Raw genomic sequence first — 16,925 nt, 5'->3', positions numbered from 1 at the left:
TACTAATTTAGGGATAATCCACTGACATCCTTTAATACACATGTTCATTTGAATCAGATGTACTGATAATATCCGCAATATACATCTTTAAACTTCTTCTTACCTTTAAAAGTCCGTCACGAACGGTCTATTATGCTGCAACTCCACAGCTCTGCCAGCCTTGGCGCTAACTTCCGGGGAACGATTGAGAGGCTCCACGATCCGCCATTGCTGTAAAAAAGTGGTCCATTGGAGTGAACGGAGATGTCGTAACTCTTCTATTAAATAGCTCTGGTTCTAACCATAGACTGTATAGAGAGGCGAAGTCACGCCCATCTACTTCCGGCCCATGGGACCCCGGAAGCGAAAAATTAACATTGAATTCAATGGAGAGAGAACACGTATCTTTTGATCCCGTTTGAATTGTGCCACGAACTACACATATGATGTTTGTCAATCTTAAACAATAAGTTCCATGTCAAAAAAGTCACATTTTGTCGTAAAACTGTTGAAATATAAGACTATGACAAATACGCGACTACAAAGACTACAAATCCCAAATCCCATTCTGGCTCGCATAAGTGATGTCACAGGCGATAATGCTCCAAGTGGTTGCGAGCGACTCGTAATTAAAGCGAAGAAGAAGATCTCATAACTGATTTATTCCCTCCAATAAATAAGAGATTGCTAAAAATAAATTCACTTTTACAAGATGCCTGTGTGCTTTGTACCAGGTTGCAATCACATAAGTGATCATACTTATAGATCATAGCTCGTTCTATCGCTTCCCGTCTGATGAAAGGACCAGGAGTCGCTGGATCAGAGATCTCAGGTAATACACATGGGCTGAAGTCGAATAGTCCATTTAGCTTAGGAACCTTCCTAAAGGAGTGAAATGACCCGGAAGTCCCTCAGTGGCAGCCATGATAAGTGCCGTTCGAATTCTCTAGAATGATGAGAATGATAGGAAAGGAGGTTTCAAACTTCCTTTATAACCTCCTTTAGCTTAGGAACCACTGGACCTCCCTAACCGACAGGAGAAGCGAAAATGCTGCCCCACAATGCCTTGCAGCCGCAGCATTTGCCGTCACTCAACAGTCGGCCGTTCACGGAAACAACCGATTATGACCGAGAAATGATATCATGAAAGTTACGGTGCTTATTAAGCTTTTTAAAACATAGGTGGTAAGTTGCCAAAGTGCTTTGTTTTGAACGTTCATCAGTATTATACTCAAAAAGAGAAATATGAACGTTAGTTTTCACTGAAATTATCAAATAAAGTCAACATTTCAGTCTTTACTGAGCTGTGTGGGGTTTGTTCAACTTTTAAAAGATGTTTGAATGGTGAAAATCAATACATCTGTATTGATTTTAAGATCTTTAGTTCATACAATCATACGTATTGGGATCATTTGTATTAATGTGGACCGGAGGGAGAGGGTGACGAGCATAAGTTTCACTTTCCTTTTTTATTTCAATTCCAACTTTGGTCATGAAGAATATGTTTCTCTGTTGTCCACGTTCATAAAGCAAAGCAGCAGCATCAGAGCACGGTGCAGAGTCTCTAGATGAGTCCGTCGTTCTTATTAAACATCCATGTTGTAGTCCGCTGTATAGAAAACTGTGGTTTCCATAGTTTCCCCACAGCAGCAGACGCACACAATGACGTCCGCTGGCGCATCATAAACACGTCGGATAGTGAAAGTGCATTCGGATTCTCTAAAGTACCGCAGTCTCTTCTCCTAAGTCCTTTTGAATTCTCCTATCCACTATCCCTTAACCCCGTGACGTTTCACTCAGAGGTCAAGGAATAGACGATAGGGTTAGAATTTAGGAGCTGATTTTTAAACTATCCGACTGCAGCCATGTTGTGCATGGAACACAGTCAAGCTAGCTACATAGCTAGTAGCGAGCACGTTAGTTAGCATCACATTACTTAGCCTTGTCATTTGTATTAGCCTTAACATGAAGTGAACCCAAATGTTAAACAGTAAGAGTAGTCATGATGTTAAGTATTTTCTGAAACATTTGAAGAGGAACCTATCGCCAGGTGCTAAGGGGGCGGGAGGTAGGCTAACGGCACATTAGCATCTGCGATCTTTTCTACTTAATGCTATCTGCTCAAATGGTTAACATTGAACATTAAAAGATCAGGCAGTTCAGGGAGAGTCGAAGGAAGGAAGGCAGGCAGGCAGCTTTGCATGACATGTATTTATTTATAGAAGGACCATGCATACAAAAACATTAATCTCAGCAAAGAGAAGAGATGCAATATGCCAGATTATAGCTAATTTCCATCTGTGGTCCATTCTTCTGGACGTGTTTCATCGTGATGATAGTGAGTCAATCTGTTTGTTGGAAAGACAGTAGTTGAGTGATTACTGAGAGAACATTATTAAAAGAGATAATTATTCAAAGTGTTGTTACTTCAAAGTGTTGTTACTGACCTTTTTCTCTTTTGTTTCCTTCCCCTCACCTGTAACTGCTGAGACCCTGAGGAACATGCACACTGACCTGCTCTGGCAACCTGATTGCCACTGTACGTAATAGTATTTGGTTATGGTATATTATTTATATACATCAAAGGCACAATGCACCCCCCAGAGACACACATGTATTGAGTGTGATATTGTGCATAGGTCAAGTGAAATCATCTTTACATACTAGAAAACTGTAGGAGCGGCAACTTGTTTTGAAATTGAATTTTTAATATCCGATAATGAAGTTGATCTGTTTTCTTTATTCTTCTCTCTTCCCAGCTCCATCCATCACCGTGCTCTGTTCCTGCAGGTCCTGCTTGCTAATCAATGCTTTATTTTTTTACACAATTACAAATAAAGTCAATGTGTTGTATGACATGAAGTTGTGCTTCATTCTGAGTCGATAATACATTAATTCTGCCTTCAACTGCACAATGATTGTGGACTGCACCGACATCCATGTAGCTGCCCCCCAGTAAGATGAACCAAGCAAAGAGGGTCAACATCATGCCTAAGGACATCCAGCTGGCCCGCCGCATCCGCGAGAGAGGGCTTAGACTGACCTGAGACCAGCACACCCAAACACAAGGGCTCTTTTAAGAGCCACCTACAGTTTCAAAGAGTTGCAATCCTACGTTATTATAATTATTAAACTGGTTCATGTGTCACTTAGTTTACTGAACCGTGATGAAAGAAATGAGTGAGGTCGTGGTTTACTGAAGTTACAAAGACATTAATATATGAGTGACAGGTCAGTGTAAACACAAGCTTCTGTCAATTATGGATCACTCAAACTATTTATATAAAAATATGTAATAAAGTTCTAAAACAAGTATTAGGTATATTCCTTGATAGCTTTTGGAGAAGGTTGTTTTTAAGTTTACTAAAATCTATCGTTTCAACTGTTTCACTTTATAAAAAGGAACAGGTGAGTAGAGCATCATTGAGTTTCTTATTCTGTCAGTAAATTATCCAAATGAAATGTTTATCATTATTTTATTCAACCCTAAACAAATTGATTGTACCTTTTTAATAATGACCTTACATGGTTAAGTTAAATTAACTTCAGAAAATCAAATCTGTTCTGAGAAAAAACTAATAAATGTTTAAAGATAGGAACTTGCCATCCCACTGAAAAACAGTCCGTAGAGATTTAAAGGCGTAGTTGTAGTTCAGTCCAACGTTTCATTTGGATTCATTTCTCCAACAGTCAACTATTTTCATAAAGAATATATATATTTTTCAAAGTCAACTTTATTGTCAATCTTACTCAGTTTGTGTTTATAGACAGAGATCAAAAATACTTTTAAATCAAATAAAATTATACAATTTACAGATATGTATACAAATATATATATATATATATATCCTATATAATGATGGTGGACACTTCACCTCCAGCAGGGCAGATGGCTGCACAAGTCCATCTGGGGATGCTCCCAAAACACCGACTCACTCACAAAGAGACCAGACTCGAACACTGTCTCCTGAGAGGCCTGCACAAAAGCCTTCACCCCTTCGGCCTCGTTTAAAACCCCCCAGTTGATAGCCATGACTCCGTCCAAGTTGTACCCCCCGAGCACCCTCTTCATGAGGGACGCGCATGGAGTGGATGAAAGTCCCGACCGCAGCACAGAACCAAACTTGCTGGCTGTCAACCTGCCCCGCCTGTGTAACTGCCACTTTGTCCGCTGTCCTCCGGTGGCTGTCTGGATGGCAGCTTGCTGGTCTCTGCTCAGTCGCATTGAGGCAAGAATTGCCTCAAGCCCCCGACCCCCTTCACCAGCTCCGGCACGGTGACAATGGCCTGATGTTGAGGCCACGGCTCTGGCTCAGGTGAAGCCATGCCATGCCACACTGTGCGCCCCTCAGTGCAGACCTGAACCAGTCTACATCCTGAGTGGCGATGTCTCTGGCCAGTGGGTTGTATGTCTCCTCTCACTGTTGGTAGAGTTGAGACACCGGCTGGACTACTTTGGAAGTGCCAGGCTTCCTCCACTGGCACTCAACATCTGTGGAGCTGATCTGCCACATGGCACATATTGCCAATGCTGCAGCGTGGCTGCATTTGTACATCCCCCGTGCACAATCACAGACAGCGCTCTGCATCGCGCCATCGCCTCCCATGCAGATCTGTACAAATAAAGTAAGTACCATGTTTGTTAGCATGCTATAATAGATTGAATGAGCAATAATACAAGGATGGTCCGGATCTGGGGTGGGAGGGGTTATTTTTCCATAGTTTTGTCTGATTGTTGTTATTGTTTGTTTTTTCTGTATTTTTTGTAATGTGTGTTGTACTGGTTGTGATTGTACATTGTATTTTTCTAAATGTGTATGAATACATTTTTGAAAAACATTTGATCAACAATAAAAAAGGACTTGGTCAGGATCTAGACTCAGTGTGTAGTTTATTAATTAATCAATGCTCTCTACATTAGGAAAACACATACCAGTGTACCCGAGGGAGTCACGCACAGCTGTGCCTGGATAACCAAACAAATTGACAAGATAACCAAAACCCTTGAATCTACACACAGCAAATAAACTCAAATGACACAACGAGATGTAAAAGGAGATCACACATACAGTATAGTCGATATAAAACTGGCCGTTTCAATCTGAAGAGCAACTAAAACAAAACACGGGAGTATACCTTGTTCTTGTGAACACTAATGTTATCCACAGCATACACAGAGACCACGAAGTTCTAAAGGAGAAAACTAGTTACTGAAACAAAACACGTTAGTGTACCTTGTTAGCTAATGTTAGCTAGCTGACATTAACGTTACACATTGCACTCATATTACTCACCAACATCTTGTAAAGCCGGTCCCGCTGCTCTTACAGAACCGAATAACTCCCCTTTCGTGTATGTACAGCTCTCAACGTGTCCAGACTTGTAGTCACCTCGTTTTATACTTTTATTCTCATTCTGAAAGAAACAGGTGACATTTGCTAACGTGACGGCCATCTTTGTGATTGTGACGCGTATTGTGCGAGACCAAGAGACCTGTAGTTCACTCAGCGGTTTCACACAAAAAAATGTGTAACTTCACAGTTTTACGACACATTTTAATTTTTTTGACTTGCAAAATATTCTTTTAAATTGACAAACATCATATGTGTCATTCGTGGCACAATTCAAACGGGATCAAAAGATAACCTTTCTCTCTCCATTGACTTCAATGTATAATTTTACGCTTCCGGGGTCCCATGGAGGCTCCCGGAAAGGGAGGGACTTCGCCTCTCTATAGGTTATAACGAGCTTACCTTAAACTTCAGAATAAGAGCGCAGTGACATTGTAAAGTCAGCTGAGTTTGAACTCTTCACCGTGCTGGAGTTGTGTTTGAAGCTGCAACATGCTGAGGATGCCAGCAGTGGAACTGTAGCGAGGGGGAAACGGTGAGTAGAAATTTAAATATCCTTTGTTTGATAATTTGTGCGTTATTTGTGAGCCAACAATAGTTTAATTTGGAAGAATATGCAAAAAGGAAAAGATAAATTCCTAAAAAATACGAATTATTACGAACCCAACTGTGTTTAATTAACTTTGTAATTCCCAGCAGTCAGTGGAAAGTTGCAAAGTGTGTGTATATATATATTAAACAATTTGGAGTCGATGCAGTTATTTATACTGAAAAGCCAAATACTTCTATTCTACTGAACTTATCTTACAGCTAGTGGCATGTGGTGTGGGGCCTCTATACGTTGAAATATATGACCCAGGTAGTTTCATTAAAACTTTTGTTAACAACCTAATATTGATAAATACTGTATGACAACTTATGGGAAATGTTTACTAACTGACCGGTTCTTCTACTTCTAGTACCTTGAGGGTTTTTCTTCTAATTTGAATTGAGAACAAAATAATTATGTTTAACAGGTCCCATGTTCAATATGCTTGAGCGTTAATAACTGCTGCTAGTTCTTGTATCTATGAATGTTTTGCATACCCATTTACATCACCGAACCCTTAGGTTTATCTGATTGTTGGACTACAACTGTTCAGCACAGACAGCAGAGCGGCCTGCAGAGAGGAGCTGAAGATGAACTCCAGGAGACCTCCTGACGGGGGGTACGGCTGGGTTGTGGTCATATCTGCCTTTTTTATCATGGGCCTCACTACTGCCGTTCTCAAGAACTTCGGCCTCTTCTTCCTCGACATCCAGAGTCACTTTCAAGTCATGACCAGCACTACCTCATGGGTCACCTCCACTACGATCGGCATGTTTCACCTAGGAGGTAAAGACATGGCTCTCAGTCTTTAGTTGTTTCTAAATCAAGATTGTTCTTATAGTAATGTTTTTAATTTCCTTCTCAGCTCCATTGGCCAGTGTGCTTACCCTACGTTTTTCTCAGAGGGTGGTCATCATACTAGGAGGTCTGCTGTCAGCCTCGGGAATGTTGTTGGCCTCTCTGGACCTCAGTCTGCCGTGGCTCTACCTCACCATGGGCGTCATGCAAGGTAACACATTTGAAGTATTTCCTCTCTTTTCACATACTTTGTTTGGACATTTTTAGTCGGGGGAACACCAATCTTAAAAGGTCCCCTATTATACTGTTTTCCATCCATATATTATAGGTCTCAGATATATACAAAACATGTCTCTGAAGTGTTTGGCTCCAAATACCAAACAGATCATGCATTGTAACATCCCATAATCCCCTCTTGTTTCAAAAGTGCTGATTCTCTGGGTGTTTCTTAATGTCGAGTACGCTTGCTTGGTAGCACATGTCTTCCGAGCGTCTTGCTTCAGAAGCGAGGCAAGAATACTTCCTGGCATTCGGAAAACGAAGAGTGGAACAGGCTAGCAAGTGGGCAGGTGTGCGTCATATGAGAGGCCCCGCCTTACATTTTCCGCCACCGATTTGGGGAAATTGGTCCGTGCGCAAAGCATTGTGGGGATTTTAAGACCGGAGTCTACACATGTGCAGCCTCGACATTTCTCCTAACGAAGTACTCCGGGCTCGGTAGAATTCCAAGTATGCTGGACATTAGCTGCATTCACACTGCAGTATTTTTCCCACTTTAGTTCCGAAATGTCGCGTTCACACCAAAAAGAGCCGTAACTAAAATGAGTTTATCAGAACCTTTTTACCCCCTTTTCCGTCCCTGCTAGAGAGGAGGTACTTTCGTGGGAGAAAAAGGTTCCTATGTCTGATTGGCTGGGCGGATTGCAAACCACGCCCCGTAAAACTCCCAAAAAGTTTTGTGAAGCCGCCATTTTATTATCCTCGCATTAGCCAGGGCTGCCAAGTTTCAGTAAAAAGTAGGAGTGAGACTTTTGGGGTTGATGCGTTCGACGGCAATTTTTTTTTGGCCTTTTTTAACGTCGATTTAGAGGAATATCTCAATTTAAATTAACATTAAGACTGTTGTGATGTCTTCACCCCCATGCCAGCTGCTCTCCCTGCACTGTCGGCCTTCTCATGCTTATATAGTGTTAATAATTGACCAGCACAAGTAGAAATGAAAACAATTGTAACAAGAAAAAGTTTAACAAATAAAATACATTTATTTATAAAATGTCAATATAATGAAACAATAGCAGCCTTTTAAGAACCAATAGCAGCCTTTTCCTTTAGTGCATTTTTTCTTTAAGTGTAACAACATTAGAACCTGAATAATATATATATAATATATATTATAAAAAAATAAAGTGCATGTCTTTGTTTATGTTTTTTTCTTTTACATGACATGTCTCATGTTGTAGGTGTTTGTGGCTGATTTTGATGCCTTGATGACAGAGGGAGGGGGCTCCCATTTGAAACACTGTGGCTCAAGGTTTGCCATCTTCCATCAAGAGCCAAACTGTTTTTCGGGTTTTGGTTTTGTTCAGTCCCACCACAGAGAACACTCGTTCAGCATCAGCATTTGAATGCGGAAGTACCAACACCAACTTGGCAATACGAGAGAGCCTCCCAAATCTGCTCATCCCGGTCACCTTTGAAAAATGTAGGAAGCCTAATTACTCAAGTATTTTTGTATAGAATTAAGTTGATTACGTCAATGGGTATTTCAAAGGGTGCAGAATAATTCTTACCTTATTCTTCATTGATGCCATGTTCCCCCAAAAGTTCTCTATGTCGAACGTGGCTGGGTCTTCGGGCATGGCAATGTCCATGGATTGGTAGTCCAGAAACTCCTCACCCAGTTTGTCACGCTCGTCAGGTCCGTTGTATGGGAGAAGTTCAGGAAACCTAAAAAGAACACAATGTGCACTGATCTGGTAAAGTAATGTAGCTGAAACAGGTTGTTTTTCAGATGTGGTCATTAAACTTTACAATCTATTAAGAAAATGTTAAGAAAATGTGCCAATAGTCTTTAACCTGCTCTACTTATTAAGTATATTGAGATAACTTGTGTTGTGATTTGGCACTATAGATAAATGTACTTGACTTGATACCCCAACTAACCTGTGGACAAAGTACAAGGCGTCTTCCACTCCACACTCTGCCCTCTGCTGGACATCCAGAGACATGGCATGTTTTATGAGGGGCTCTCTCATGGGGAGTTTCTTCATGGCAGACTCCACAGCCCTCACCAGAAACACCACTGCTGCCTGCTGGAACCTCTGCACTTGCTGCGGTGTAATGTCTCCTGCATCAAGGAGCCTGTTGAGTGTACCTCGAGTAGTGAAGCCGATCACCAGCTTTTCTCCTACGAGAGACACAATAAATCAACAACGTCACCTCATTAAGGTGCTGTATGCGATTCTGGAGAAAGATTGATGCAATATGTTCTCATTCCCAACACCAACATGTCAGTATGAGACCGGGAATAAGACCGGTGTTGAGTGACTTTAGCAATCATCAACAACCACAATAGCTAACTTGAAAGCACCCCTTTAAGTATCTTCATCACATCAGTGACACAAGGTACAGTCACTCATTTGGGCTAAAAGGATAACATAGGAAAGTCCTGTGGACTTGTTTCCATTGTGGTCGTGTGTGATGAGATGAGATGATCAAACTCATAACTTGTCTGCACAAGCAGCCCTCTAACAAACACCAACAGTACGATGTGAGTGAGATCAGTGAGTGGAAAGTGTATGTGCATCTGCTGATGTGAAACTTGGAGGATTACCTGGCAGTTGGTTTGATGGGTCCTTATAGAGGATGTCATGCGGCTCCCGGTGCTGCGGGCTTCAGAAACTTCGAAAGCAACTTGCGGATGAAACTCCGTATCTACAAATTTGTATTTCAGAAAAGATTTTCAAAATTAAATTTAATCTAGAAGTAGAGTGCTAATGAAAAAAGGAACAAACATAGTACATTATTACTAGCATACTGTATCCCAACCTTCCCAATGTACCTCATCATGTAGAAGGAAGATGGAGGACTTCTCTCTCTGGAGGAGGAGGTTGAAGGTGGAGAAGACTGGCAACGTTGCTTGATAGAACAGCAGGTACACCTCTGTCATTGGGTTAGAGAATGCTTCCAACAGCCTCCTGAACCACGGTTGTTTCTCATCTGTGAATTAAAAAAAACACAGGTTGTCCATACTACATACATTTACTCGTCTGTTATAATACTCGTTCGTTCATTTGGATCATTGAAATATAATGCCTACCTGATGACTTGAAGTAGCTGGCCAGTGGCTCATACTGCTGCAGGATACGAGTCAAACACCTCTCCAGGCTCAACCATCGAATGGAAACGTGCATAAGTATTTCTAAATACTCGCTTCCATGGAGCTCACAGAATTCTATGACAAGAATGGAACATCTTAATTTCAATTTAATTTAACTCTTCTGCATTTCATTTGGACTGCACATACCCGTCAGGTAACCTTTACGATTGGTGCTTCCTTTAAACCAGTATCCCACATCCACAGTCAGACCTGCAATACATGATGATTTATAATCACATGACACCACAGCATAACAAACAACCTGTTAGACTTGACATTAGGCATAACGGATATGGTTGGTCATAGAAATCACACATGATTCAATTCACCTCCAAAAAGCCCAGGCCAGCCTGTTTGGCAGGGTTGTGGATGACGTGACAGGGCACCCATGGATGTAGATGTCTTCTACATCATCATCTTCTGTCTCCTCTGCAGTCTCATTCTCTGTGCCCTCTGGACACTCATTTTCCTCCGCTCTGTCATTCACTGAGAGATCCAAAGCCTCCTCCACTGTTTCCTCTGACCTGGCACGTTTGGCCCAGAATGACAGCAGATCTCTCTGCTGCTTCTTCTTCTTCTTATCTGACATCTTTCAGACTTTCAAACTAACAGACAAACATCAGACAGAAATCGAAGTACAGTTAAGGAATGAATGATCCAGTCTTAAAAGATAGCTACATGTTACTGTTTGATTGATTGAATATTTTATTAGACAGAAATGCAAACAACACAGGTACAGTACTGTAAATTCCCTTAGCTCATAGCAAGCATCCATTAGCTCACACACGCGTGATGATTTAACTAACACGGCTATAACTCACGGTTGTTTGTTGTTAAACCCACCGTAGCAACCTGCCACACTGCTCACCAGCAGCTTGTGTAACGCTCACGTAGTCAGACTCACCGTTGACTTCATAAAAATAAAAATAATGTGTTTGTAAAATTAAAATGAAGTGATTACCTACCGTTTGACCTCCCGCTTCAGATGAAAATGGGTTCTTCATAGGATAGAGACCAGACGCAATGACCCGCCCTAAGCTGCCTCTGATTGGTTTGTATACGGTGCCTTTCTCGGTCAGCCAATCGGGGGCAGAATAGGGCGGGCTCACCCTATCCCTGACTCGAACTACGGCAAACCTCAAGCAACAAGTTATGGAAATATATCATTAAATAAAAAAATAATTATAAAGTAGTGAGAGGGGGGGGAAAGCGTGTGAAATGGCAAGTGTGGCGTGAGGCGTGTGAAGAGGTTAAATTGCGTGACTCTCACTCTCAAAGGGTGAGACTTGGCAGCTCTGCATTAGCATTATTAGCATTAGCCCAGCGAACAAACGCAGAGAGACTAAATTATGGCAACACAAAAGAAAACGTGGGAGCGGTGGAGATGAGGAGGTGTCGGCGTTCTGGCGATTTACTCGGAAGGCTTCAGTAGAAGCTGCTGCTACTGAAGCCAGTCCCCAACTCCGGGGACTTCCGGCCGGGGACTTCGGGTGGCAGTATACGCGGTGAAGTTGTTTTGCGGCCTGCCAGTAAACCCAAAGCAGAAGAAGAAGTAGTGACGTCAGCAGCTTCATTTGTCTAATCCTTCCCCAGGAACTTATTCCGGTGAACTTTCAGAAAAGGCAAACTTCCTCATTCCACCAAGGACTTGATCTGTACTTGGTTCATGAGAACTAAAGAGTTCTCATGAACCTTTGTGGGAAAAGTACTGCGGTGTGAATGTGTCTATAGGAACAGTTCTTCAGCGGCACTCGATGACGTAGTATGCTTGAAATAGTAGCTCTGGAGCAGCTTTACTCGAGATTGAGAAACACCCTCTGTCTGTTTCTTTTGATGAAAATAAGGAGCCCCTTCCCACGACCCCTCTGAGAGATATTTGGTTAAAAAGAACACAATGGTGTTCTCTAGGAGGAGATTCAGGTGAGAAGGTGGTGGGTGTTACCTTGGTTGGTGATTGGCTAATGGTTACACAAGCCAAAAAATCGTTATGACATCATAAAGTGGCTGCTAAACAGCTCATTTTCAGACAGGTTTTTATATAAATGGATCAGGACAAAAAGAGTGAATATTTTCTCCTGAAACTTTCAGAATCTCTTTACACAGAGGGGACACATGTTGATGTATAAAAGACATGAAAAAGTGGATTTTGCATAATAGGTGACCTTTAAATCTACAGACCATTCATGCGCTTGTTGAGTCATTATGTCATGACACTTTATCCCTTAATGATAACAGGTCAGCAATGTTAAGGTTGCGACTCCTCTAAGTGGTATCAAGATAAATGTGAGAGGTCACTAGCTAAGGTTTTTATCTTCTGTTTCCAGGACTGGGCATCTGCTTCGCGTGGATCCCTGCCAACAGCATGGTGAGCCACTACTTTGTGAAGTGGCGTCCCATCGCCTACGGCATCGCAAGTTCAGGAGAGTGCGTCTTTGCCATCCTGTTCAGCCCCTTCTTCCAGTGGCTGATCGAGACGTACAGCTGGCAGGGGGCCCTGATCATCATCGGGGGTCTCCAGCTCAACCTGTGTGTCTGTGGCGCCCTCATGAGACCGCTGGAGGCCCCCCAGAGCCCCATACAGGAAACCAAAGACAATCTAGAAGGCGATGCCGCTGAGCTCCCACCAAAGAGGAAGGTTATCTTCCAGTTCTCCCTCCTGAGAAAACCTGAACTACTATTCTACATCCTGTTTGCCATTTTTGCAGCAGCAGGGTTTTTTATCCCACCTCTCTTTCTAGTGCCTTTCGCCAACAGTTTAGGGATGGATAAGTACTGGCCAGCATTGATCCTCTCCATCCTGGCATTAGCAGACCTGGCAGGGAGGCTGCTCTGCGGCTGGTTGGCCAACATGCGTGTGGTCAGGAACCTGCAGCTGCTCACCATGGTGGTCACTCTGCTCGGGGTGGTGCTCTTGCTGCTCCCCATCAACCAAAGCTACTGGGCCATCATGGTGTTTGTCTGCCTCTACGGGTTCCTGTTCGGCTGCGTGGTGGCTATCCACGTCACCTCCATTGTGGACATTGTATCCCTGGAGGGCTTTGACAATGGACTTGGGCTCTTTATGCTGTTTAGGAGCTTTGGGGGCTTCATAGGACCCCCTGCTGCAGGTGAGCAGTCTGTGTTTAAGTTGCTGCTAAAAAAAACTAAGCTATCCGATGTGCAGTCCCAGGTTAATGGGCTAATGTTGTCATGCAAGATGTCGGAATATCCATAACTATACAAAATAAATATAGGAAAATAACTATAGTATGGGATGAACTTTGGTGCCCTAATACAATTGTATATGCCAATAAATGATATCAACGTGGTGAAAATGGTAAACATTATTCATGCCAAGCATCAACATGTTTTTATGCTGCTGTAATTAAACTCAAAGCATCACTGTGCCTAATTGCAGCATCACAGAACGGCAGGGTGTCAATTTAACAAGGAAGTAATATCTACAAATATATTTAGTTGTATTGCCTTTTCTGTAGGGCCTCCCCTTATGCTGACTTCCCATATTGTATGTCATGAAATTATACTGAAAATGCAATATTTTTGCCATTTAAAAAATCTTAATATAGTATTTCATTGAAATGTATTTAAAATTTCAAAGTCAGATTAGATAGTCTTTCACTAAGAAGTTGTTAATAGAAAGGTAATTTCCTTCTTCTACAGGAACGGTCACGTCTATTAATTTATGATCAGCACCAGGACACACTGATCTTCTGTTCCGTGTTGTTCTGTGTTTCTTGCAGGCTGGCTGGTAGACCAGACGAACGACTACAGCTCTGCCTTCTACCTGTCGGGGGCTTGCCTCATTTCTTCAGCCGTGTTTGTCGTTCTGGTGGACCGCATTCTTCAGAAAAAGAAATGCATCGAGGCTGAGGATCAAAGGTCAAACGCTAAGGACAACCCGGATGCAGAAAAGGTCAACTGAGACTCTTTTTTACACACGGTGTGTTACCTCATCCTGAGCCTGAGGAGCAGAGAGACTCGTTCAGTATCTCATCACATGCCAAGTGCTGGGTGGTTCCACCTCCTGTGACTTAAAGCACGGGGGGGGGGGGTCATTAACCCCATCAGTCCCTGCAGCAGCTCGCTGTCAATTAACAATCTATGGAACCTGTACTGGTATATCCATCCATCATAAACCCTGATATAACTTTTAGAATCAAATATATCCCTTCCTTTCTTTTAACCTCTGCGTGACAGGATTGTTTTTAAGTAAAGTACCTTTTTAAAAAAGTTTTAATTATTTTTTAATTTGTTCCTATGAACATTTTCCAATGCCTCTTGCTCGACTCATTGGCTGAGGTCTGTGAACAGACGTTAAATCAAATGCTTTCTCCTTTTTAAGCCTCACTACCATTGGCCAACTGTCGTTGTCAGATACATGATGTTTTCAGGTTTTATGTCCGTCCCCCCCATTCTCAGGAAAGCCATGTGGGAAATTCTTCAGATTTGCCTTAAACAACCACTTGTCCTCCGGGGCAAACTGATAGGTTCATGGTGGTCAAAGGTCAAGTTTACTGTGACCTCAAAAGCCACTTTGGTCACAACACAAACATTAAGATGCTTATTTTGATGATCTAAGATACATTTCATAACTTGGTTTTGTGCTTTTCATGGGATTTGTGGACAATAATAAACATCACCTCAGTGATCCTTTTACATTTGACTGTTGCTACAGTGAGGAGCCTTGGCAGCTCTAGCTGTAAATAACTCCGTGTGGTAACCTAAGTGTTTGCTTTCCATGTGTTACTGGCTCATAAAGGGCATATTCTGTTGAACAGGTTATGGTGTAGCTTTTATGACTGTTCGGAATGAATTAAACATCTTAACGATTTTTGAAAAATAACTTGAGATCCAGATAACTGTGCTATGTGCAGGACCCGTTGCTAAGGAGTTAGTGTTGTGTAACAGTATAATCCTGTCAATTTCAGCCCTCGCACTCAGCTTGTACTTTTGCTCGAGCTTAAATTATTAGATCAAAAGAAATTGAATCTGCAACAATTTTAATGGTTTGCCTTTTTTGCTATGCCAAGAAGACGCTGATTCCAGGTTGTCAAATGTGTTGAGCTTTTCAGGTTTTTTGTTCTGACAACACAACAGACTTTTTTCTTCTGAAAACAGTAATTTTAGCGACCGAATTATTAGTTGAGAGACGACTAAAATAAATTGTCTTACTTTATGCCATTACTTCGGCTACTTTTTTTTCTTTTAATTAAAGTTGGCAAGAGGACAACTCTGCAATGCCCTTTTTTTTTTTTTTTTTTTTTTTTTTAAATACAATGGTCAAAGATCATAGTCATTCAATAACATGCCATATAATAACATGCCAACCATTGTTACAGTAGGTTGAAAACATCTTGGTAGTATGTCACCAATGTCAAACAAGATTGTACTTGAGTATGCCATAACATATTTGCTTGGATCACATGAAATAATTAATTAAAAGGTATTGAATATTAAATAAAAGTTGAATGAAAAATAAATGAAATAAAACGTCAAACTAATTAAAAGTATGTAATAAAAAGGATGTATACAAAAGTCATACTATTGTATGCCATTACATATTGTATTACTTTTTTGATAAACTATACTGTGACATACTATAAAAAATATAAATTTTCAACATAGCCTACTATTGTCCTTTTTTAAACTTTGTTTAATACATTATACATTATGCCTTTTTTTTCACTTTTTTCTACGTACTATACTATGAATTATTTTACATTTTTTCAACATACTATACTTTAACTTTTTGTGACATACTTTAATATTACTTTTTTTCACTCTGTTCGACATACTATACTATAATAATACATTTTATTTATAAGCACACTTTTCATTTGCGTAAACAGCTCAAAGTGCTACAAAATTAAAAAGGGTAAAACAAAACAATTAAAAAAACAGAATAAAAGCAGTGACATTTATGCCAGCATTGCATAATGTGGGGGTTTTAAAAATCTAGTTAAAGGCTATTCTAAAAAGATGTGTTTTTAGGCCTTTTTTTACAGCATCCTAAAGTAACGTGTTATAGCAGAAAGTTTAATACAGCATATTTCTGGTATATTCATTTCAATGATGTCACCTGATATATAGGATGTGTGTTAAACTTGAATATTCCTAAAATGATGTCCCATTTTAAGTAGAAGTAGATTAGTGCAAATGGTCTTTTCTTCCACTTTTGTGTTATAATCAAAAGGTGTTTTTTTGGTTATTTGTGAGTAGGTAAGGTACAGTACAACCTGTGATTTCTGCCTTGAGTAAAATGATTATTAGTATTTTTCAGAAAGTCATTTTGGGCTTTCAAGGGCGGAACTCAGGTTATCTGTAAGAGTTTTTTGTATGATCTGGAAACTTAAATTAATAAAAGGAGAAAATATGTCAATTCTTGGACCTTCTCAATATAAACTATACTTTAATTACAGTTTCCAGATATTAGAAGAGGCCATGAGATGATGTGTGTTATTGAGCCACACAGTTAGAGAGACAATGGTCCTTCTGATTTATTAATAGATGTATTCATGTTAAGTGAGCTGACTTCGAGGTTAGAGGAATTTCAGAGAAGGCCTTAGGATATAAGAACAGTTAACCTTTGTTAGTTAACTAATCCTATGGATGTCATGAGACGAGGACGTTTAAACATATAGAAGTGTAGCTTTCAGAGAAAAAAACATGTGACTTTTGTGTGATAGGCTGCATGATAAGATGTGTGTGCGTTCTGTCAAAGAGTCCTAGGGACATAGATACACACACACTGTAAGGAGAGGGAGCGAACCAGTCGGAGTCAACAACTGCTGACTCATTGCCTAGGGTCCAGCCCAGAAGTGAAACCGGC

The 16,925-nt window shown here is 40.9% G+C and overlaps 2 protein-coding genes and 1 long non-coding RNA gene across 3 annotated transcripts; 2 read left to right on the top strand and 1 right to left on the bottom strand.

The window, feature by feature from the left end:
* The first annotated feature begins 2,434 nt into the window (after positions 1–2,434).
* LOC139434406 (uncharacterized) lies at positions 2,435–2,837 on the top strand. The gene is made up of 2 exons (XR_011643754.1): positions 2,435–2,518; positions 2,739–2,837. It is a non-coding gene; the product is annotated as an uncharacterized lncRNA (long non-coding RNA).
* Positions 2,838–6,148: 3,311 nt separating this feature from the next.
* On the top strand, positions 6,149–14,065 carry LOC117452587 (monocarboxylate transporter 13). Its single transcript, XM_034091297.2, has 5 exons — positions 6,149–6,153; positions 6,473–6,705; positions 6,785–6,928; positions 12,421–13,203; positions 13,837–14,065. The coding sequence occupies exons 1-5, from the start codon at positions 6,149–6,151 to the stop codon at positions 14,016–14,018; spliced, it is 1,347 nt and encodes a 448-aa protein (XP_033947188.1). The 3' UTR covers positions 14,019–14,065.
* LOC139434359 (uncharacterized) lies at positions 7,960–10,685 on the bottom strand. The gene is made up of 8 exons (XM_071204232.1): positions 10,547–10,685; positions 10,244–10,306; positions 10,037–10,171; positions 9,779–9,936; positions 9,551–9,602; positions 8,881–9,124; positions 8,508–8,664; positions 7,960–8,408 (listed from the first exon to the last, which is right to left on the bottom strand). The coding sequence occupies exons 1-8, from the start codon at positions 10,683–10,685 to the stop codon at positions 8,244–8,246; spliced, it is 1,113 nt and encodes a 370-aa protein (XP_071060333.1). The 3' UTR covers positions 7,960–8,243.
* Positions 14,066–16,925: the final 2,860 nt, after the last annotated feature.

The sequence above is a fragment of the Pseudochaenichthys georgianus genome, chromosome 9 (genome assembly GCF_902827115.2).
Source record: "Pseudochaenichthys georgianus chromosome 9, fPseGeo1.2, whole genome shotgun sequence".
NCBI classification, from domain to species: Eukaryota; Metazoa; Chordata; class Actinopteri; order Perciformes; family Channichthyidae; genus Pseudochaenichthys; species Pseudochaenichthys georgianus.
The sequence above is the reverse complement of the archived record's forward strand: the minus strand, read 5'-3'. Positions and strand labels throughout refer to the sequence as shown.